This window comes from Myotis daubentonii, chromosome 5 (assembly GCF_963259705.1).
Source record: "Myotis daubentonii chromosome 5, mMyoDau2.1, whole genome shotgun sequence".
Taxonomy (NCBI): Eukaryota; Metazoa; Chordata; class Mammalia; order Chiroptera; family Vespertilionidae; genus Myotis; species Myotis daubentonii.
Window position 1 is genome coordinate 93,091,491 of NC_081844.1, and position 24,202 is coordinate 93,115,692.

Sequence of the window (24,202 nt, forward strand, 5' to 3'; positions counted from 1 at the left end):
TAGGGACACCCCTTGTCCCAAGGCACATTCACAAAAGGGAACAACTACTGTCCTTAAAATATTCTTCTCATTAAAGAGCATGAGATTATAGGCAGCCAGGGCAACTGCTTAACTGAATGTAAGTCAGGGAAACCCAGAACATGGCTCAGCTTTCTACAGATCCCTGAGAAATCACATTTCTTTACTGGTGAAAACTTCAAAGCTCTTGCACTGAATTAGACCCTTTACACACGCCAGTCTGTGCCAGGTTCTCTAAAAGCTGCTCCTAGAAGGACCTTACAGTCTTGTTAGTAATTGATTAGGAGGAGCTGAGGGACAAGATCCCAACCTGATGCCCTTTGTGTCCCCTCCTTGGAGACTTGCTAAATAGTAGATGGCATATGGGGAACAATTACTGGAATAGGTGGTCTATTAAAAACTATCAGGAAAGAGAGAAAATGAGACATTGGTGTGGAGGCAGTAGAGATGTCATGTGGCTGGAGGCCACAAGCAAGGCAAAGAAGCAGAGAGCTAAGGCACACAAGACTTAGGCTCAGCCAGACCTAGGTCCAGCACCTGGCCCCATCCTTTACCATTCGGTGGTTCTTAGCCTCTCTGACACCATTTCCTTATCTGTAAAATGAGGAGAATAATGTCTATCTCATAGCATCATTATGAGATTTAAAAAAAAACAAGGCATCTGAAATACAAGGGAAACAACAGTGGATGGAGGCTCCATTTATCAGTAGGACCTCAGGGAGATTCAGGTACATCCATCTTGAAGGGACAATTGTTGGCCCTAAGCACTTTCACAAAAGGAAACCACTATTGCAGGAAAATATCCTTCTCATTAAAGAGCATGAGATTGTAGGTGTTGAGGGCAACTGGGTAGGGTCTGTAAACCACAAATAATAGACCTGTAAAATTTCTACACATCATGAAACCAGGTCAGACCTGGGTAGGCTAATTACATTCTAGGCAAAATGAACCACTTAAATAAATGCCCCAAAGCAGGAAAACCTGCAGTTCCCTGTTCCCTGGACTTTGGATATGTTCATCCTGGGATTTGAACAAACAGCACATGGAGCTACAATATATAGATCAAACATATAAGCAACTGCTACTACTTACTTAGCACTTACTATGAATCCAGTCCTGAACTACGTACACCCTGTGGGCATTACCTCACTTAATCCTTTCATTAGAAGTGCATTAGGGATTTGTTGTCCCCATTTTGTAAATGACTATGCTCAGAGAGTAAAAGTAATTGCCCAAGGTCACCCAGCTTATAGAGAGCAAACCCCTGTATTGCCTTAGGCAAGAGGGTGGGATCCTGTGCAGACCCACGAGGTTCTCACTGCAATTTCTTGAAGCAAACCCCAGGCCCTGCATGAACCAACTCGATGATGTGCTCAGTTTCCTATTCAGGTGCTCTGTGTAATATGTCAGGCAGGAAAGGGACCAAAGTCTTAACCATGGCTGATCCAGACTCCAAGGCTAAAATCATCCAGTTTCAACATACTGGAGCAAGAAGGAACTGAGAAGTCACTTGATTAGAGTCTTTCATTTTAGAGCAAGACATGTTTTGTGTAGGCTTACCCAACCAGTTAGAAAAACCAATTATAATATTTTAGCCATTATCTGACAGCTTTAGCCTACAGCCAAAGCATGAAAGAATGCCTGATATGTGTCCATAAAGCCAGCCCTACGTCCCAGACCCTGTTGATGCAGTTGGGGAACCACCCAATTCACTTACCCATTATATATTCATGCCTGCATCCCCAGTATATTAGCATGTCACAGTCTCCAAAGCACTTTCACATCCATGGTCTCATTTATGTTTCACCTGTGTCTTAAGGCAGATTAGGAATAGTGGGGTCTACTTTGTAGATAATAAATGAAGATTCAGGTAATAATGTTGCAAATATCAAGGATGAGTACAAAATATGAGTTTGCTCATTCTAACCCAAGTATTCTTGACACTGAACCACACTGTCCTAATGGAGTGATGTCATTAACTGACAAACGTTTTTATAAAAATCACTCAGGTTACCACATGGACCCATGGACAAGTCTAGTCTAAATCTCCCCTTTTATAGTTTGGGAAACCAAAGCCCAGGAAAGAAAATTAGCATACCCTAGCTACGTAGAGGCACAGCTGGCACTTCAGACTTCCAAGTTCTTTGTTAATAACTGTATCTATTGACATATAATTATTTCTTGTCCACAGTAAAAGTTAGGAATCTAGAACCAAGGCAGTTCCTATTCTATAAGCACTGTGTCCTAACCAGGCCTGCTGCATTGGTGGCAAACCTTGTAGTTCATGTGCTGATTGAAAGGTAGTGGTTGCCTAGAGTTCTATGTTGAGACAAATTCTGAGGTTACACCTGGGGTTAGTATAAAATAATTTCTTACTTGATATCAACATCTGCCATGTATGTAGGGAGGAAAACTGGTACCAAGCCAGCCATGTATTGGGTATTTCTACTGTAAAGTAAAATATAAAGAAAGGGCATAATTACAGGTAGTAATTGCACCACTTATATAACACCTACAATGAGCCAGGAACTGGGTTATGCATTTTATCTCTGTTCACATATAATCTCCATGACAACACTGTGCAGTGAGTACTATGATCACCATTGTCAGGAGAGAACCGTGCAGCTCAGAAAGCCTAAAATGAGGGAAGAAGCTGGTTGCATGGAAACTAGGTGGGCAATGGGGAGACCAGGGTTTTGCTCCTGGCTCTGCCATTAACAAACCATGTGACATAGGACATTTCACTGCCACACTATGGGCCTCAGTTTCTCTACCTGTGAAAAAGGAATGCTAACAAAATGTGTTCCGTGAGCCCTTCCATCACTGTGACTTTGACCTTGAAAAATTATCCCACCAGGATGAGTAGGAGACAAAATTTGGTGGTTAGGGAGACATGATTGCCTAACATCCCAGAAGGAAGAAGGTAATAGTGAGACAAGAATTCTTCTACCACAGACTGAAAAACCTGGCTTCTAGTCACCATGGCAGCCTAGTGCTTCCTGGCAGCCCCAACCCAGAGTCACTTAATCCTCCATCGACAGTTTAATTAAGATGTGGGAAAGGCTATGGTAGTGGCAGATGACAGGAGAGATCCAAGAACAAATACCCCAAGTATGCTTCCAATCTTCCCTGCCACTCATGCTGCCTTCAAGTTCCTGGAGATGAGATTTCCCTGATAGTCTGCTCTACACAGCTGTGAGCACAGCCATGGTGCATGGAGCACTAGGGTGAGGCTGAGAGAACACATTAATTTTCTGCATATCATTGCCCAGAGGGCTCTTCAGCTCTCCCTGTCAGCAGCCCCTTTCCCTGCTGTGGCCATCCTGTCAGGTCAAATTGCATCTTGCAATTGCCCTGCTGTGTGTTTTGTTGGTTTTGTGCCTGGAAGATCATCTGAAAATCTGGTCACAGCTGAATTTATACATTTCCCTGCTTCCTCTGAGAGACTATTCAATGTATTATAGATGCTATGACTGATTCTGGGTATTCCTTCCCATAACTTTGAAATACTCTCTTTCTTTTCTTTTTTCCTCTTTATCACATTGATATTGTTGCTTGAGTGATGTAACTTCGTATAAAGAATCAGATCTTTCCAGCTAGCAAAGGACTTAAAGATTACCTGCCCAAAGTCCTATAGAAGAGATAGGGAAGGTTAGCAGTGGAACTAAAACTAGAACTCAGGGCTCCTCACTCTCAAATCCAGTGTCCTTTCCAGACTGCAAGCCATACTGTAAAACAAATATCTAGTTTATCTCATTACTAGAGGCCCGATGCACAAAATTTGTGCAAGGGTCTTGGCCCCCACCATGGTGGCGGCTGCCTTTGCCTCGGCCCCTACCACTGCGATTTCGTCTAGTCATCTGGAAGGACATCCGGAAGGATGTCCAGTCTAATTAGCACAGTATACTTTAATTATTATAGATGGGCATGAAAATGTAAGGCTCACTCTACTAAATGCCTCCCTGAAATTCTCGTAACTATTTCCATTAATTTTCCATGGAGACCTAAAATTTTCCTGGGCCCAGATATCTCTATAGATCAGTTGGTTCAAACAGCAATTTAATTATACATCAATATTTGTCCAACACTTGATCTTGGGATCAAGGAAATAGACCTGATATTTGTGTGCAAAGAAAAATGACCTCTTAGATGTTTAATGATAATTTTATACTTTAAAAATCTATAATCTAGATATTAACCACCAGATTATGTAGGTTGCATTGTTATAGTAATAACTTTCTTTAATAAATATAGTCCCTTATATGTGTTTAAAACTTGTGCATTTACAAAGCATTTTCAAAAGCCAGACCCCAGTATCCATAAAATACATCTATCCTTTGGGGGAAATGATGCTCTTTAGAAAGACCATATTAGATGAGAGTATTGATTTGTGGTAATGGATCATGGACCCTGACTAAGGGCCTACTAAGTGCAAAGTTAAAATCTTTGAAAGACCCACAAAAGGGAAACTGTCCCTCCCTTCTGGTTGTGTCCCCAGAGTTGAGACCTGTGCACAAGTAGGAATGACTTGCTATCCTAGCAGTCTATCTTGGCCATCCAGTGGATACCAGACACTGTGTCCTTACTTTCTCAAAGTAAAGGTCGCACAAGCCATATAGGACCAGCTTCACCTAGGGCACTGCTGAAAGATTTATTCTAGGCTCCTCCCCAGACCTGTTGAATCAGTATCTCTAGTTTTAGAGCAGGAGGATTTGCATATTTACAATTGCTGCACATAATTTCAGTGACCACTAGAGTCTGAGAACTACTGTCCATGGAACTGATATGTTCTCAGGATACATAGGATTTGTTCTGGTCTGTAAAATGATGAGAATCAGCACATCGAATGGAGCAAACAGTCTAGGCAAAGTCCCAAGTGAATTCAGAAGGCAATAAGGAAAGCAATTTGGCTAGATTTAGAGGCTTTTTAAAATATAAACAGGTGACAATATTAGGTCCCAAGTTATTAGCTTTATCAGACAACAATTTATATTCTGAGGGCAGGTTTTACTTTATGGGAAGACTGGCACTAGGCACCCATGATCCTGAAATTCTTCAGTGTTGTCATCCAAAAATGAAATCAGATCCCACTAAGACTCAGCTCTCCACTTCTTCTAAGCTGTATAAATGTGGCCTGACTGAACAACAGATAGGTTTTTTAATGTCTTTAAAAGACAGAGTTTCTTAACTCTCCCCATATTTAACAGGAATATAATTACTCAGCAGTAATTAAGAGATTCTGAACTATTCTGTGTGTTCTATATTTGCAAGATATTTGTACTTTGAAAACTACTGGTACTAATTAGAGTCTCTTATTTTGCAATCACTCATAATTTGTTTCTTCCTGAGCTAATCTCACTCATGAATGTGTGATCAAGTTATACTCAGCTCTTCATTAGTGTGTGTGCCAACCTCAACTCCAAGCACAGCCAGCCCTTAATTCTAGTTTTGTTCCTGTCTTCTGCCAGAGGTCTAAAATTGCCGTGTTTGAGAAGATGTGGACATATATGAAGTCAGCAGAACCATCAGTGTTTGTGCGGACCACGGAGGAGGGGATGATCCGAGTGAGGAAATCCAAAGGCAAATACGCCTACCTTCTGGAGTCCACCATGAATGAGTACATTGAGCAGCGGAAACCCTGTGACACCATGAAGGTGGGAGGTAACTTGGATTCCAAAGGCTATGGCATTGCGACACCCAAGGGGTCCGCCCTGAGGTAAGTAGCCAAGATTTGCTTCCTTGGTATGCCCTCTCCCCTTCCTACCTCAGGAATGAAGTTGCTCTGTCTGCCATGCGGCTCCAATGGCACCATGCAAGCTTTCAAGAGAACTCTTCTTGGACACCGGTGGGCCTGGAAGACTCCAGGCACCCAAGATCTTCAGCCCTGAGGTTGGAAATTGACCTGGGGGCCTCAGCTTGCTATGACTGTCGCTGCCTCTGTGTTCTTCCCCATGCCTCGCCTTACCCCTCCAAGTGTGTTAAATATCGATAAAGCTTGTGTTTCTGTCATGTGGTATGTAACACACCATCCTTTGCCAGACACCCCTGCATTCAACTAGGCCACGAACAGAGTTTGCCAGAAACCTGGATTCTTTGACAGAGGTGGTTTGTAATGTTTGTCTCAAGAGAAACATAAACACACTGTCCAAATGAAAAATCAAGTAGTCTGAGTCCTGTGCAAATCAAAATAATACCTAATGAATGTTAGCATCTGTTCTTTCCTAGATACTGATTTCTTTAGCAAAAAAAACAAAAACAAAACAAAACAAAAAAAAACAACAACAACAGGAAGTTCAGTAAAGAAGCAAAGTGGACTTCACTTTCACATAAAGAAGCTCTGATGTTCATTCCTAAGGTAGAATTTTACAGAATTGAAGTCAGAACACCTAGATTTAATTCTGGGATTACTACTGACTGTCTTTCAGAAGATAAGACACATCATCTCCCCTACCTTCAGTTTCCTCATCTGTAAAAACAGGATAATCATCCCAGCCCTACCCAGGTCCAAGGTGATCATGAATTCAAATGGGATAATCTATACAGAAAGTAGCTGAAAAGAGTACAGTATGAAGTCACTTGTGAGACAGTATATCAATTACAGAGGAATTAATTCACTTTAGGGAAGGCTAGTGTTCAAGGAAAGGTGAGGAGTGTTTAAAAATTTGCAAAAGGGTAGAGAGGGATTCCTAACCCATTTGACACAACCAACATCCAGGGCCACCTGCCTCCACTACATTGAGCTCTACAATGTTCTAGGCCAGTGGTTCTCAATCTGTGGGTCGCGACCCCATTGGCGGTCGAACGACCCTTTCACAGGGGTCGCCTAAGACCATCCTGCATATCAGATATTTACATTACGATTCATAACAGTAGCAACATTACAGTTATGAAGTAGCAATGAAAATAATTTTATGGTTGGGTCACAACATGAGGAACTGTGTTTAAAGGGCCAGAAGGTTGAGAACCACTGTTCTAGGCAGTTGGCTAGGAGCTAGAACGACAGTATTGAACAAGACAGACAATAGTGCCAGTTCTGATGGAAGTACATTCTTGAAAGGAAGAAAGGCATTAAACAGATGATTATTGTTTAACTAAAGGCCCAGTGCACGGATTCATATTTGTGCATGGGGGAGGGGGTACCCCTCAGCCTGGCCTGCGTCCTCTTGCAATCTGGGACCCCTCAAGGGATGTAGCAGTCCACCAAGTACTGCCCTGCTCGCGCTCATCCCAGCCCGCTGCACCTGCCGCCACTGTTGCCACATAGTCGGGAGAGGCTCCCACCCCTGCAGCTGCACCCAGGAGCTGCACCCACCAGCCTTGAGCCCGGCTTCTGGCAGAGCATTGCTCCCTCTGTGGGAGCACACTGACCACCAGGGAGCAGCTGCTGCATTGAGCATCTGCCCCCTGGTGGTCAGTGCGCATCATAGCGACTGGTCGACCGGTCATTCAGGTCATTCCAGTCATTCAGTTGTAATGGTCACTTACATATATATATATATATATATATATATATATATATATATATATATATATATATATATATATATAAAATTCACGACAATTATGACAGGTACCCTGAAAGTTTATAAAAGGGGACCTAGAGAATACCTAGTTCCAGCAATATGGCAGAACAAAACTCCCACTATAAAACACCTACACATGCTGGAAAAAGATATAACAAATATCCTTTTAAAATGGAAATTAGGACATCTATAAGCCAAAAAGGAAATCAAAACCAGAGAGAAAAGCATAAGCTAATTATTCTGGGGATTTCCTAGGCAGGGCAAGGTTGTAAATTATGTGACAATCTACATAAGAATCAGAAGTACAACTAAATACATAGTTTTTTAAAAATCATAAAATAGCAGACATATTTGGAAAAGCACTTATTAAAATTTAATGAAGCAAAAAAATGTAATTATTGATATAAAAATCTCAATTGAAGGGTTAAACAGCAATTATACAAAGTTAAAGAGAAAATTAGTACACTGGGAGGAAATTTTGGAGAAAATTTCCCAGAATATCACACAGAGATTTTTTTTTAAAAAGACAGAAAATATTACAAAAAAGTTAAGATACATGAAAGAGGTAAAAACAAACAAACAAACAAAAAACACACACACACACACTCCCATATGTACCCTCTATGAGTTCCAAATAGAGGCAAGAGAAGATGGAGTAAGATTTATTTGGAGTACTATTTGAAGAGAATTTTCTAGAATTTATGGAAAACATAAATGCTCACATTAAAAAATTATGAGGTCCAAGGAGGATAAATCAATGAAAATCAGCAAGTGATTTGATTGAAACTATAGAACAAGAAAGAGAAGATTCCAAATATAGTCAGAGATAACAAGGTCCAATCTGGTGGGCAGATTGGTTGGTATGTGGAAAAGAGGCCTTTTCCAAAGAAGCTTTTTTTCAAGCTGAGATGTGACTAATTAATAAGAGTTAATTAGGTGAAACAAGGGGAGGGGAAGAGAAGAGCAGTCCAGGCAGAGGGAACAGTATGTGCAATGATGCTAAGGCAAAAAATCATGGTACATTGGTGAACTAAGAGAAGCTAAACACTCCTGGAACACAGGTAATAAATGGGGGGAAAAGATTACGCTGAGATTGGAGAATCAGGTAAAGAAGGATTTTATAAAGGATTTTGGACCTTATTTGAAGAGCAATGAAAATACATTGAAGAATTTTAAGTAATTGTTTAAAAATTGAGAAATAAAAATATCTGTAAGAATGTAGGCACAATTGAATGTAACCTAATGAAGGGAAACCAAATGACCTGGTATTTATCAGTCATGCATTTTTGCCTGGAAAAACTTAAAAGATTGTACAAGTTTAGGAAAAGTCCAAAGAGGATCCAGAGAAACAGTGATTGGCAAGGAAGAGACTTTTACCTCAGAAATTTTTAGAACATCACCCTAGAAAGACCGAAAATAGAGATTGCATTCTTACACTCCCAGGAACATCAATAATGCTACAGTGTTACAAGTTATGAGTCAAGGATATATTTGATTTGAATACTTGGATATAAGTTTAAGAAAACAAGGCACACAGAAGTGACATGATTTGTCCAGTCAAAAGAGTACTTGTGCCACCGTATCCCACACACAGATGCCTGGAACAAGGTGACAAACACAGAAAATATTGGATGTTTGAGTGAAATGAACCTAAAACTCAGTTCATCTGGCACTCAAATGACTTTCCACTATAATAAAAGCTACCATTGAGTGAGTACTCACTGCATTCCACATACCATTTTCCCCATTTTACACATGAGGAAACAGTAGCACAGAATGACGTTACTTGACCAGGTTGACACAGCTGGCAGAGCCCTGGCTGTAACTTTAACTCTGTGCTGGATTTTATGACTGATAACCCCATTTGACCCTATACCCATGGGTCAAACAATAACATGAACTAAAATTTTTTAAAAAAAAAAATCAGACTCCTGGAGCTTGAGGGCAACGTGTATAGTGGATGCTCATTTAAACACACCACTTATTTTTTTAATATATTTTATTGATTTCAGAGAGAAAGGGAGAGGGAGAGAGAGAGATAGAAACATCAATGATGAGAGAGAATATTAATTGGCTGCCTCCTGCACTCCCCACACTGGAGATCGAGCCTGAGCATATGCTGACTGGGAATTGAACCATGACCTCCTTGTTCATAGGTTGATATTCAACCACTGAACCATGCTAGCTGGGCCACACTACTTCTTTGAATACCACTTCTTTGGGTGATGATACAGCTTTTATGGGGTTTGCATGCCCAAAGATTCTTTCTGGGATAAATGTTGAAAATAATTCAACTCTGTAACAAAGAAAAACCTAATTATATTGCTTGTATCTCTGTAAAATAAAACAAGCCAATTATTGATTTTGAGAAAGAAAGAGAAAGGGAAAGAGAAACGTAAGAAACATTTCCCAAATATAGACCACTGATGATTGATGTGCAAATCAAGAATACTCAACTGAGGCCCACAAGCTCCCAGCTACTCCCAGTGCCCCTTTCTCTCCAGTGGCAACATTTATGATTGCCACAGAGCTTCCAGACTAAAAAACTGAAGAGTAATGCTCATCCTAAGGGACCATGAGTTTCTGGCCTAGGAATTTTCTTCTTCTCTCTATAGGATTTTCCTTCTGATCTCTGCATTGCAAGGAATCTAGCCACCAATGATGTAGAGGTTCCATAAAACATGCCATTTCAAAATGGTTACAGAAAATATGAGTAACCCCTTCCCCAAGCCCCCATTCACACTTTCCAGCCAGGTTTTCATCATACCTCTGCCTCACATGCCCCAAATTGTTCTGTTTCCCCAACGCATCGTTGAATACCAAAGAGTCATGGCAAACCAAATGCGACACACACATGCCTGCTCCAGCAAATCTGGATCCACTGATTTGATCTCAGGAGGCCCCTCTGCATGACAGAGGTGGAATGTGAGAGGAGTCAAAGGTCAGTATGTGTTTCTTCTGATCCCATTGAAAGAGGACTGATATGAGCTTAAAGACGATCTAGCAGAGGAAACCAATTTGTCTCTAAATTATTTAGGATTATAGAAAATACCTTTCTAAAGGCTGATCAAACTCTTTAGAAGTGTCTACAGAAAAGTGCTTCAGTACACCACAGGCCCTGTTACAAACTTTTCTTCTGCCCTGGAAAAGGTGGGGTATTTGCAGCCCTCACAGGCAGATGTGCTCCAGACTCAATGCTTGTGCCTCCACCAAGAAAGGACCTCCCTAGAATCCATGATAGTGGCAGAGCAGGTGGATGTTATACTCGCCTCCACTCAAAACCAAACTGGAATTACGATTAAAATATGGAGGAAGAAAACTGAATAAACAACTGAAAACTAGCTGAAGAGAAGTCTTATAACCAAGGATTTACCAAAGAAGCCACATGGAGACTGGTAGGAAGGGCAGAGATGTGGAAAGGGCTGGCCCTGCTCTCATGGGCAGTGACTGAGATGCCAGAGGGAAATCTCAGCTGCAAAGGTTCTGCCTGAGAAGCTTGTGGTCTCAATCCCAAGCCAGGCTTCCAGCCCAGGTCCCCAGAGCCAGGAAGAGCAATCAGACATGAAGCTGAAATAAAAGACATCCAAATTGGAAAGAAAAAAGTAAAATGTTATTATTTGCAGATGACATGATGCTGGACATAGAGGCATCTAAAAATCCCACCAAAATTTACTAGAACTAATCAATAAATTTAGTAAAGTAGCAGAAAACAGAATTAATAACCATAAATCAGTTGTATTTCTATACACCAATAATGAACTATTAGAAGGAAACTAAGAAAAAAATCCTATTTGCAATTGTATCAAATAAAAGAAAATACCTAGGAATAAATTTAACCAAGGATATAAAATACCTATACTCAGAAAATTATAAGACACTGAGAAAGAAATTAAAGAAGATACAGCAACCTAGAGAAAGAAGAACAAAGTGGAAGAATCTTACTACCTGATATCAAACTATACTACAAGTCCATAGTAATCAAAACAGCATGGTACTGGCATTATAAACAGAATAGAGAGCCCAGAAATAAACCCATGCCTTTATGGTCAATAAATATTTGACAAAGGAGGCAAGAACATAGAGTGGGGTAAAGATAATTTATTCAATAAATGGTGTTTGAAAAATTGGACAGATATGTGCAAAAAAAGGAAACTATACCACCTTCTTACACTATACACAAGAATAAACCTAAAATGTATTAAAGACTTATTGTTAGACTCAAAATCATAAAAACCCTGGAAAAAAACATGGGCAGTAAAATCTTAGTCATTTCTTGTAGCAATATTTTTCTGATATATCACCTCAGGAAAGGAAAACAAAAAATATAAACAAATGTATTTTTCTGATATATCACCTCAGGAAAGGAAAACAAAAAGTATAAACAAATGGGACTACATCAAGCTAAAAGTTTTTGCAAAGGAAAACAACAAAATGAAAAGACAAGCCACTGAATGGGAGAACATATTCACCAGTGATACATATGATAAGGGGCTCATATTCAAAAATTATAAAGAACTTATAAAACTCAACACCAAAAAAAACAACAAATAAAAAATGGGCAAATGACCTTAATAGACACGTCTAAAAAAAAAAAGACAGATGGCCAATAGACATATGAAAAATGCACAACGAATCATCAAAGAAATACAAATTAAAACCACAATGAGATATCACCACACACCTGCCAGAATGGCTATCATGAATAAATAAATAAACAACAAGTGTTGGTAAGGATGTGAAGAAAAGGGAACCCTTGTGTACTTTTGGTGGGAAGATAGATTGGAGCAGCTACTGTGGAAAGCAGTGTGGAGTTACCTCAAAAAATTAAAAATGGAACTGCCTTATGACCCAGCAATTCTGCTTCTGGCAATATATCTGAAGGAACCCAAAACACGAATTCAAAAGAATATATGCACCCCTATGTTCACTGCAGTGTTATTTACAATAGCCAAGATTTGGAGGCAGCCCAAATGCCATCAATAGATGAAAAGATAAAAATGCAATGGTACATTTACACAATGAAATACTACTTGGCATAAAAGAGCAAGGGAATCTTACCTTTTCCAACAGCATGGATGGACCTGGAGAGTATTATGTTAAGTGAAATAAGCCAGTCAGAGAAATACAATATGATTTCACTTATATGTGCAATCTAATGAACAAAATTAACTAACAAACAAAATATAGAAACAGACACATAAACACAGAGAACAGACAAACAGCTGTCAGGGAGGAGGGCTGCTGAGGGGCTGGGTAACAAAGGTAAAGAGATTAAGAAAAATAAAAGAAAAAATTCATAGACACAGACAACAGTATGGTGATTAACATATGGAAAGGAGGATTGTGGGGATATAAAAGAAGGTAAAGGGAGAATAAATGGTGATGAAAGGAGACTTGACTTGGGGTCGTGAACACACAATACAATATACAGATGATATATTATGAAAGTACACACTTGAAACCTATATAATTTTATTAACCAATGTCACCCCAATGAATTCAATTTTTTTAAAAATGTAAAAACAAAATAATAATTATAATAATAATAAATGTCCATACTACCCGAAGAAAAAAGAAAAAAAAGGCACCTTCCTGGCAGTCCTCCTAAACCAGTTATTCTCCATGAAGCCAGATGACCCCCCACACCCCAGGCACACACACACCTATGGGGCATTCACTCCTTCTGTCCTGCCCAGAACAAGCTCCACATTCCTCTAAGGAAGATTACCCAGCATCTCCCCCTCAGAAGGTCAGAATGCTGATATCTAAAGCCCAAATGTTCCTCTGAAACTTGCCAAGTCTACTTGGCAAAAGCCAGGCCATGGTCCCCACAGAGTGTTAAAAGGCTATTAGTGACAGAATGGAGTGTTGTTTTTTATGAGGAGTAGGGGTTGTCTCTTCTGCTCTGGAAACAAATACTCTGATGAAGCGAGGTGGTCCGGTGCTTGATTTTCCATTTGGACAGGTGGTGTTTCTTTGAAACAGATGCTGTTTGTTGGCTGTCACTGCATGTTTGGGGTTGGGCAAGGGGCTAAGTTATGTTTCCAAGCCCTTGTGTTGTGGATAAAGACCTACGCAGCCAATGCCAGTCACTAGGGAAAAGCAATTGGTAAATCCACTAATTATGATCTATTGGCCCTTTTTTTGGCAACTAAATTTATCTGCTGGTCTGAACTGAAGCCTTTTTTTATTATGATGATGATGAATACTCCCTGCAGTTAGAGACAGTGTTTTTATACTTCCTAAGTACAGGGGCATGGGCTTTCTTATTCCAACCCAAGAAGGAATCTACACCAGATGGTCCTAAGTGAAAATCTCAACTAAGGATTCTCCTGCACAAAACATCTACCAAGAATTTCATGGGGTTGCTAAGAGTTATACCCTCTGCAAGACATTGGTCAACGTGTGGTCTTTAACTGTGACTGTGTTACATGGAGTCTTCTCTGGTCTCTGTGATCATGACATATTTGTCTTCTGTCATGTGTCTTGTCCATGCCAGACGTATGGGCCAAGGGGACAGGAGCACAGTGCAGTGTGATCCTACAGCTTAATGGGTGATGGGCACCCAAGAGGGTCTGAGACCTACTCCCTATGCTTTCCACTCAGCTTCACAGATTCCTTTCTGAATCCTTCTCCACAAAAAGCGCCATGCACAATGCGTAGGCAACCATGGTGACAGAGGTGCAATCCCCACCCCTAAATGATGTATAAGCAAGTATAGTTCATGAGCAGAATTACATAGGTACCTATTATTCTACTCAATGCTGTAACAGTCACAAATACGCAAGAGGAAGAAAGCCAACATTTGAGAGGGAGGATTTGCAAAGATTTTGTGGCAGGGGTAACTTCCATAATAGGCCCCGAAGAACTGTGATAGATGAGAAGCAGGGATCGGGTCTTCCAGATGGAGGGGATGGAGAAAATAAACACAGAAATGGGAAAACATACTGCTTGTTTTCAGAGACCACGAGGGCTCCTCTTTAACTAGAGAAGGCACTAATAAGTAAGACTGATTGGTTGTGGTCACACTGTGAAGGACTTCATACGTCTCTGTATGTTTGATTTGATGTCAAAAGAGCTCACTAAAGGCCACTGACTTACAGGGAATATGATCAGACAGGCTTCTGAAGATTATCTTGGCAGTGGTTTGCAACAAGAATCAGAGAGGGGAGGATCACAGGCAGGGAGGCTATTTAGAAAGCTGTTGTGGTCTTTTTGTAGGAGATAATGAATGTGGGTTACAACAGGCCATAATAGGATGGGGACAGATGGCAGAGTGGCTCTGTTTGTCACCAGTCACAGCCTTTAAGACTTGGTAGTTTGGGAAAGTCTGTTATGTGCGCATTCTGATACTTTTGTGCTCCTCCCTAAAACCTGACCAGGTGTAAACTGATTCTGGCAAGGACCAGTAGGATGGGAGTGTAACAGGGAAACTGTATTGAATGGTGGAAAAATGATAATCCTTGGAGTCAAACAATCTTAATTCGAGTTCAAGGGCTAATACTCCATCAGCAGTTTGCCCTCGCTTGATAAGCCACTGTAACTTTATGAGCCTCTGTTTTCTTTTCTGTAAAATTGGAATAATAATAACTCAGTGCAGTTGCATTGAGTTTTAGAAAAACAGCATAACGTGCTTGTCACAGAGGGTACTCAATGATCAACTGCCATCCCATCCTCCTTCCATTAGACCTACCAAAACTCACTTTTGAGGCAAATAACTAATTTTTTATTCTTTGTGAAACCAATTGTGTTCATCAGAAATGCACATGAGCCCCACCCTCAGCCCCCCACACTGGCTGCATTAGAAATAAAATGTTTGTTTCTGAGAACAATTTGTGGTCCTCCCCCACAGAGAACACACTAAAAAATATATAAAACCCTGATATTTCTTTCTCTCCCTCCCTCCTCTCCCCATAGTATAGTACTGGTTCAGGGTCTGCTGCTGAGAATAAATGCAGTATGTCCCAGGAAAATGACAGTCCCTTTCAATTGGTCCTTGCATCCTGATGGGTAGCCAGGGATGCTTGTTGTCATGGTAACCCCCATGAACCCTGCGACCGAGGTCGGGCCTGATCAGAGAGGCAAAGCCTTCTGAGCAGTGAGGCTAGATTTGCCTGTATCCTCAGAAGAGCTGGAGAGAAAGGAAGAGGGGGGATGAAAGGAGAGAGATAAAAGAGAAGGGAAACAGAAAAAGAGGGAGTGTGTGAGTGTGTGTGTGTTTGAATAGAGACTGGAGGTTTGCCAGAGGAGGAGAGCTGCATCAATACAGAAGCTTCTCAGGTCAGGACACATGGGAAAGATTAGAGAGAAAGCCTCCCGGGAGACCCGCGCCATAGCCCCATGCAAAAGTCCAGGTGGGGGTGGGTAGGGGTGACAAGGACTTAATTTAGCATATGTAGTGGAGGTGATGATAAGACTTATGTTAACAAAACCTATTTATCAAGCACCAACTCATCCCAGGAACTTCTATGAAGTATTTGATGTGCATTAGTTTATGTAACCCTGACGACAAGGCTGTGAAGGTGGTACTGTTTTCATCTTGAGCGTACAGTTCAGGAAACTAAAGTGCAGAAAGATTCCAGCACTTGGCCAGGATTACCTGGCATGGAAGTGGGGGAGCTGGACTTTCAACCCAGGCAGCCTGATTCTAGGACCTCTTCTCAACCATTAGGCAAGAATGCCCTCTCAAGGATGTAAGGAGGGAGTTGTGATAAAGGAGTGGTTACTTGGAGAATAAAGATCATTTACTTCCCCCCACCACACACACACACACACACACACACACACACACACACACACACACACACACAATCTTATTTAGTCCTACCAATATATAATTAAGAAAACCCAGGACCACACAGGGAAGTGGTTCTCAGTCTGCTCTGCCTGAATTACCGAGGGAATCCTTACCTCCTTTTTGCGCTGTTTGCATATGTGGGGCACACATGTCCTTCTGTGCATAACCAGGCTCATACCACAGATTGATGTCCTTACCCTATTCCTAAAAGCGGAAAAGGGCACATCCAATAAATATTACGGTTCCCTGCTTGCCTGTGACAGGTTGAACGAAAACACCCCTAAGGATTTTAACTGCACAGTGCTTTTGGCTCCTGACAACAATGAACAGATCATCTGAGACTGACGTACTACAAGGGTGGGGATGGGGAAGAGGAGACATATCCACTTCACACCTACTGTGCGCTGGGCAATGCTATGTACTCAGTGCACTGGATATATTTAAGCATTAATCTTCCCCTCGCATTCTCATTTCCTTTCCTCAGGTGAGGAAACTATGATTCAAAGAGGTGACACTCTGCTCAGGTTCTTAAAGTGATTTACAGGTTGGAGTTTAAGTACAAAGCCTGACTTCAAAACCCTAGTTCTTTGTACATCCCCAAATCTATGCTAATAGGGTCATACTGCCTTTGCCGCCTTTTAAGGTGGCATCCTTAAGATATCAGGGAAAATGAGGCACCAGGTAGCCTCCACAACCAAAGTACTCCCTCTTGAACTACTAGGCCAGGCTAGAGCTCTTTGGTGCAGATTTATTTTGGAGGAACCTGGTGAAATTGCAAAGACAAAAGAGCACTTAGTCCCATTAGGGCTCTGTTGTTATCATTCCTGGTTGAGAAACTTGTGAATAGAAGAACAATACATTAGAGAGGGAGGGAGGGAGGAAGGAAGGGAGGGAGGAGAGAGAGAGAGAGAGAGAGAGAGAGAGAGAGAGAGAGAGAGAGAGAGAGAGAGAGAGAGAGAGAGAGAGAGAAGTAGAGGGTGGCAAGAGCAAGAATGGATGTAGGGAGGTAAACCACATGGAAAATGAATGGCCTTTACTAGAGCAAGAAGAGCTGCCCAGTGCAGGCTCTGGTTTGCCTGCAGAAGCACTGTTTTCTCCCGCTGATATACAAATTGTATGTTGCTTTCTTTTAAGAACCTGTTGCTGTCAAAAATAGCATCTCTTTTTTTTTTTCCTCCACTCTCATCAGCAACTTTATTTTCCTTCTTCTAAGAAGGCAGCTGCTCTAATACACAGGCAGACCAGAGGGTACCTGTCTCAGCTCTGCCCCTAGGACTTGCGGGTGTTGTGGGAAGCAGATGTGCTTTGGTGTTGATAGACCCTCGTTTAAACCCTGCCTCCCACATTTACAATCATGTAATGTTGGGAGAGTAGCAAGTAGTCATATGGACCATAGATTGATGGTTAGGACCCTGAAGTCAGGGCTGAGAATCAATCTCACCTCTGCCAGTTAATGATAAAAGTGACTGAGACAAGTACATTCTCCTTCTTAGGCCTTAGTTTCCCCAAATATAACAACTGGAGGTAACGCTAGCATTTACTTGGGTGGTTATTAAATGATTAAATGAGATCATATGAAGTGCTTAGCACAATGCCTCGCACATACTAAAGTTACTAAGAAATGCTAGCCATTGCTATTCTCTCTCTGAGGCTTAGTTTTCTCATCTTCCAAATGGGGATCCTGCAACAAGCTTCACAGGGTGGTCTTGGGAATAAATAAAATCACTTATGACGAGTTCATGGGGCAGAAGCAGTTCTTAAATATTAACTCCCATCCCTCCCCCACCAATCCTTTCCCTTTCTGCTTCTCCTCAGGGCTCGCTACCTAGTCTGTTAGTTTGAGGATCTCACCCAACTATGTGGTGATTACCTTCTCTGGGCCAGGCCACTTTGGGCTTCTTGTCATTGCAATCAGGTGGACATTTCAGAACACCAAGAGACTGAAATGTTCAAATGTGCAGTTTTATTCCCTTTTATCCTGGGTACTCCAAATGCTCAGCTGATCGCCACATTGCTTCCATCCACTTGTCTGAAAGCAAAGCCTGATCTCTGAGGACAGGCAGAAAGGCAGAGGGCAGCGGTAGCCCTGAGTTGAGTCCCTGCACAGAAATTCTGTCCCATCTGTTCCAATAACATATTATGAACAGTTCCATGGGCTGAGATCATGGTTTGAAAATCAGACCTAACCAGCCTCTTCAGGAGGAAAGGGCGCAGAGGCCCAGGTAAATCCCTAACCTAAGACACCAGCTTTCTCCAAAACAGATGGAGGTGGTAAGCCAGCCAAGCATAAAACACACACACACATCAGACAGGGAAATTTACGTGCAGCATTCATCCTTCCTCAGCACAAACAGGTAGTCGAAAAGGAGCATAATGACCTCTCAATCACATTTTCTATTCCCATGGGAATGAAATTTATTCCTCTGGAGGAATGTTAAAAAGTCCATAGGACTAGTCAAGGCCTACAGACACCCCAACTTTTCCCTACTCCAGTATCTTTCCTCTTACTGGTTCCTTTTTCTCTCAACGTGTATTTCAAGGTACAGCTCAGTGAAGCAAGGGCCAACTGTCCCCAGAACCTGACAGAATATTTACCATGTAGGAAACTGCAATTCACTGCTTGTCCCATGGACTGATTCTACCGCACCACCTTCCACATCTATGGCACCTTTCTGAGCACATTACCAAATCAGTTGATGTGTCTGGTCAGTGTGACTAGTATCTCCTGAGGATGTAGGCAAATCTAGCCTCACTTGAGAACCAGAAACTATGAGTCTTACTGTATAGACCAGTGGTTGGCAACCCCCGGCTCGCAAGCCACATGCGGCTCTTTGGCCCCTCGAGTGTGGCTCTTCCACAAAATACCACGTGCGGGCGTGCACGTACAAGGAACGTTGTGGAGTGAAAGATGTAGTGTCGAGGATTGAGAAAGGTATGTTGAGATGGTTTGGACATATAGAGAGGATGAACGAAAGGAGATAGATGAAACAAGTATACAAGACGAGTGTGGATGGGAGAATTGGAAGGGGTCGACCTCAGCGAACGTACCTCAATCAGATTGAGGACGTTTTTAGCAAAGGCTAGCTTAGGAGTACCCTAATTAAGTTAATAACAATGTACCTACCTATATAGTTTAAGTTTAAAAAATTTGGCTCTCAAAAGAAATTTCAATCGTTGTACTGTTGATATTTGGCTCTGTTGACTAATGAGTTTGCCGACCACTGGTATAGACCATATAACACAAATTAAAACAACTGACTCTTAACTTGTGTTCTCTCTGTCATTATTAGTGAACATCCTAAAGGCAGCCTGAAAGTATATGACTGTGATTCTGCAATTTAATTCTACCAACATTTTAAGCACAATACAAAGTGAGTACTCTTAAGAAAAGCAAAGACAAATAAATTAGGACTTTGGCACTCCCAAGATTCATCATCTAATACAGGGACTGAAACTTCAAATGCCCCCAGGTAAAGAAAATGAGTGAAATGGACCGGGAGCAAACCCCTTTGTGGTTTCTTCATTTTTAAGAGTCATGAGTACAGGCAATACTTCTGTACTCTAAGCAACAAAACCATAGTGCAAACACTATGATAAATAATAATTGTAGTTAATATTTATCGAAAACTTGCTATATAAGTTCCCCAAGTCCTTGTATGCATGGCTCCCTAAGTCCTTGTATGCATTCCCTAAATTCATGTAATACTCACAAGAACCTAATGAAGTAGGTACTATTAAAACCTCATTTTACAGATAATGAATCAATGACACAGACAGGTTAAATAAATTGTCAAAGGTCACACAGCTAGTAAGTGGCAGAGCCAGAATTTGAACCCAAGGAGTCCAGTTTCAGAGCCTATACTGTTATCCACTACACTATACTATAAATGGAAACCTTCCCAGACAGTCTCTGGGAGATTATAGGAAAGGATGGGGACTCAATGAACAAGAGTGCATGCCTGTCTAGAAGGGCAGCCTTCACTCAGTCTGGTCTAATATCACCATATGGGTATATTGCCAGACCTTTGCATTTTTCAAAAGAAACTAGAAATCTCAATGTTTGTGTAAACTATTTAAATTGTTGAGTAGTGATCACAATTAAGATAGAAGAAAAAAATAAAAGACAAGCTAGTAACAACTAACACTAATACAAAGAATACAAGCAGTCCATAAGGATAGACAAATCATGGATCAATAGGTAGATAAACAAGGCACAGTAGGACAACCATGCAAGTTGGGGTTAATATCTTGCCTTTCCCCAGGATATGAGCTCTAGGAAGGCCTCCAGGAGGAGGCAGCAGTCCTGAGCAGGGCCTTAAACTAGTGGGGAGAATATTTATAAGCAAGACAGGGAGAGAGGTGTTTCAGATCAAAGAGCAGACACACAGATAAAGTGAAAAGAATTCACGTATCCTTTTTCAATCTTGTTATTGCCGTTTCCAGCAGGGAATCATTCTATCAAACAAATCTCTCGTGGAATTCCATTAGAAAAAAAATAACAGATACAAGTGGAGCTACTGAAGCAATTGCTGAGTGGCTGGTGGTGGTAGAGGAAGGGGGAAGGAAGAAGGGCAGTGCGACCTAGAGACAAGTTCAGGTGTGGTGGAAAGCCTGGGAGTTTCCTTGTCTTCCTCAGGAGCCAGTCTCTATCACTGGAGGAGATAATTCTCCAACATTATGACCCTGTGTATTTTTAAATCCACACGAAAATAATGGTCCTGCTGGCCTGCCCAGCATTCTGTTCACATTGACGTCTGCTTTTTGGTGCCCAGTCTATAGAATTGGCCCAGCTTTTCTTCTTTTCATGAAGCAGAGGTGGCTGAGATGAAACCAGTGTGCTGGCTCTCTTCCTGAATGGTGTTTTCACTCCCTGTGTTAATTGTAGGGAGAGTTTCATTCATTCACTCCATTATCTTTTGTCAAGCACCTCCAAGGTGTCTGACACAAACCCGTGTGCCTGCTGTTGCTGGCAAATGGTTCTGCATTACAGGATCAGATGGGGTTGCAAATGAACTGCTGACACCTGCTTCTCAGAGTATGGGCTGGGCTGGGGATTAAAGGTGCCTCTGGAATGCTTTCTGTCTGTAGCATGCCTGTTGGAGGAGCCGGACTTCAGATCCCCTTTCAGTTCTCTGGGCTATATATCAGGGATTTTAGCTCCAAGAAAGTTATAGGGCCAGAAATGTATATCACATATGTAAAACCAGTGTGCAATTTCTGGGGGATCAAGTAACCCCTGTTGTACAACATACATCTCAGAAATTTAAAACCACTCCTTCAATCAACAACATTCATCAAGCAGCTACAGTGTTACCTATCATGCTGGCAGAAGGGTCCCTGCCACTGAAGAGCTCTCTGGTTGGAGGAGCTGATGATGGTTAATGGAGTGATGAGTTTGCTGTTACAGGGCATGCAAGTATGGCGGGACAGAAAGGAAGCCCTCATCCATTCTGCCTGGGGTCATTACATGGGAATTTGCAGAGAACAACATATATTAGAGCTTTTCAAATGCATAGGGTTCCACAAAGTGGCAAAGTGTGCCAGGTAGGGCATTTGCCAACACAGAGGTGTGGCTTCAGTGGTGCTTCCAATCCAGCTACTTGCATTAGTCCAGAGTTTAAGCTCAAAGCACTTTCATATCGGTCACCTCATTTGATCCTCACACTGCAGGCAGCTGGAACAGAGCTGGCTTCCAAAACAGCAAATCTTCCAGAGGGCACATATCTATAGGGCACTTTGCCAGAACCAGAATAGGCCCAGGCTACCATTTTTCTAGAACCATCATTTTTGTCTCCAGAAAGAGAGAGAATGGGAGGGAGGGAGGGAGGAAAAGGAGAGGGCCCTAGCCAGTTTTGCTCAGTGGGTAGAGCGTCAGCCCTAGGACTGAAGGGTTCCAATTTTGATTCTGAGTAGGACAGTAGTCGGCAAACTGCAGCCCCTTGAGTGTGGCTCTTTCACAAAATACCACGTGCGGGCACGCACATACAGTGTGATTGAAACTTCATGGCCACACTCAAGGGGCCAAAGAGCTGTGGCTTGTGAGCTGCAGTTTGCTGACCACTGGTCTAGGGCATGTACCTCGATTGCAGGCCCAATCCCCAGTCCTGTCAAATTGCAAAATTAGCATCTTATAAAATGGCCTGTGAGAAGACTTTTCTCATTTGCTGCCTTAGCTTGGAGAATAGAGATCCTTACTGTGTGCAAAGTTAGTTTCTTGTTTGTTTGTTTGTTTGTTTGTTTTCTATCCAAATTGGATTTTTATTAATAGTAAAGGCAAAGTAATTTTTTTACGAGGACTGAGTGAGTGGAAGGGAAGGGCCTAAGTGAGCGCTACAGGGGACATGTCGAAGCACACAGTGTCCCGTCTTTGGAAAGCTGGAAATCGCAGCGGTTATGTGGGTTGGCTTCAGTCACACAGATGTGGGTTAGAACCTCAGTCAAGGTTTATATTTGTCTTTGGAATGGAAATAGTAATAACAAGACAACCAAATCAAGACATGAGGATTAAATGAAATAAAGCTTGCATTACTAAATATGATGCCTGCCCTATAATAAGCCCTCAGTTAATTGTTAACTACAACAATCATCCTACAATTTCACACTTTCTAATCCTTTTTCATTATGTTCCAGGTAGGTAAGCTTGCCAAATAGCTGAGTTAGAGACACCTAAGGTGATATTGCATTTAGATTTTGTCCATTCATTCAAAAAAATAAAAGTATTTCTCAAGCTCTTATACTGCATAGAATATCCTATACTAAATGTTGTTGGGAGGGGTCAGAAAATACAGAAACCATCATTTATGCTCTGGAGAACTGACAATCACTTTGTGGAGACCCAGCCAACACAGCAATCAACAAGAACAACATTATAGCATAAGGGATCAGAGTTCAAGTTCAGAAAATCACCCAGGAAGGGGGACATTTAGAGGTAAAATTTAATGCCTTCCAGGCAGCCCCCTTTCTTATCTGATGATGAGATCATGAGCCTGCCAATATAGGACACACATAAACTTCTCCCACATTGTTGTGGGGCTTATTCCATGAAGATTACCCACTTTCTCCAAATACCTCTTCACACTATTGACCCCAAACTGTATCTTGTGTCTGAGAGGAGCAAACACTAGAGGTTTAATTTTTAAAGACAGAAAAGTGGTCTGATAGCTCACAGAAAAAATCAGAATTAAGAACTTGGTAATCCAGCCTTTCTTCTACCTTCCAATGGCTCCTTATCCCTTTCAGTGCCGTTCCCCTTTGTCTCTGCACCTACATCCTTCCCGCTCCTACTATGAGTCTTTCCAGCTATATTCCCTTACAATGGAAAGGTTGGGGAGAAGGAAGGGTCATGAAGCCTCAGCAGTGGCTGTATATTCCCACATTGAACTTCCCTCAGGAAGAAGCTCATGGCCAATCAATGCCCTTTGTGTGCTATCAAGCCCAGAGTCCATTAGTGCATTTCCGGGATCTGTTAATGGAAATTGTTTTCCCAGCTCGAAAACTGCCACATTTAAACTCACAATGTGGGGTAAGGGAAATCATAAATATGAACTCCTTTTCAGGCAGCAAACAGCAGTTGCAGTCTTTCTCCTTGCCTTCGGGGATCCATATGCCACAGTCTAGTTAGCTGCCCAGCGACTGACAAACATAAATAAAAGGTAATGGCTATAGTAAACAGAGTTCCTGTGAGTCAAAAAAGTGTTTTCCAGGGAGGAATCAACATGCTTCTTATCACACTGGAGTCACCAAAGAGCCAAAGTTTAGCTCTTATAAAAACAAATAACAAAGGCAATAAAAATAAAAATGTCTGCTCTGTCCACTATCAGCGCTCAACAGTGGGATAGAATAGACATCTGCAAGTTTATAATAG

The 24,202-nt window shown here is 41.6% G+C and overlaps 1 protein-coding gene across 5 annotated transcripts in view; it reads left to right on the forward strand.

The window, feature by feature from the left end:
• The window catches only part of GRIA1 (glutamate ionotropic receptor AMPA type subunit 1), a 278,293-nt gene that overhangs the window by 235,707 nt on the left and 18,384 nt on the right, over window positions 1-24,202 (forward strand). For all 5 annotated transcript variants that reach the window (XR_009453116.1, XM_059698981.1, XM_059698980.1 and 2 more), the window contains exon 13: window positions 5,487-5,734. Coding sequence is in view for 4 of the 5 variants with exons in the window: in XM_059698981.1 (XP_059554964.1) it covers window positions 5,487-5,734 (248 nt within the window). In the remaining variant the exon portion in view is untranslated. The remainder of the gene's footprint in view (window positions 1-5,486; window positions 5,735-24,202) is intronic.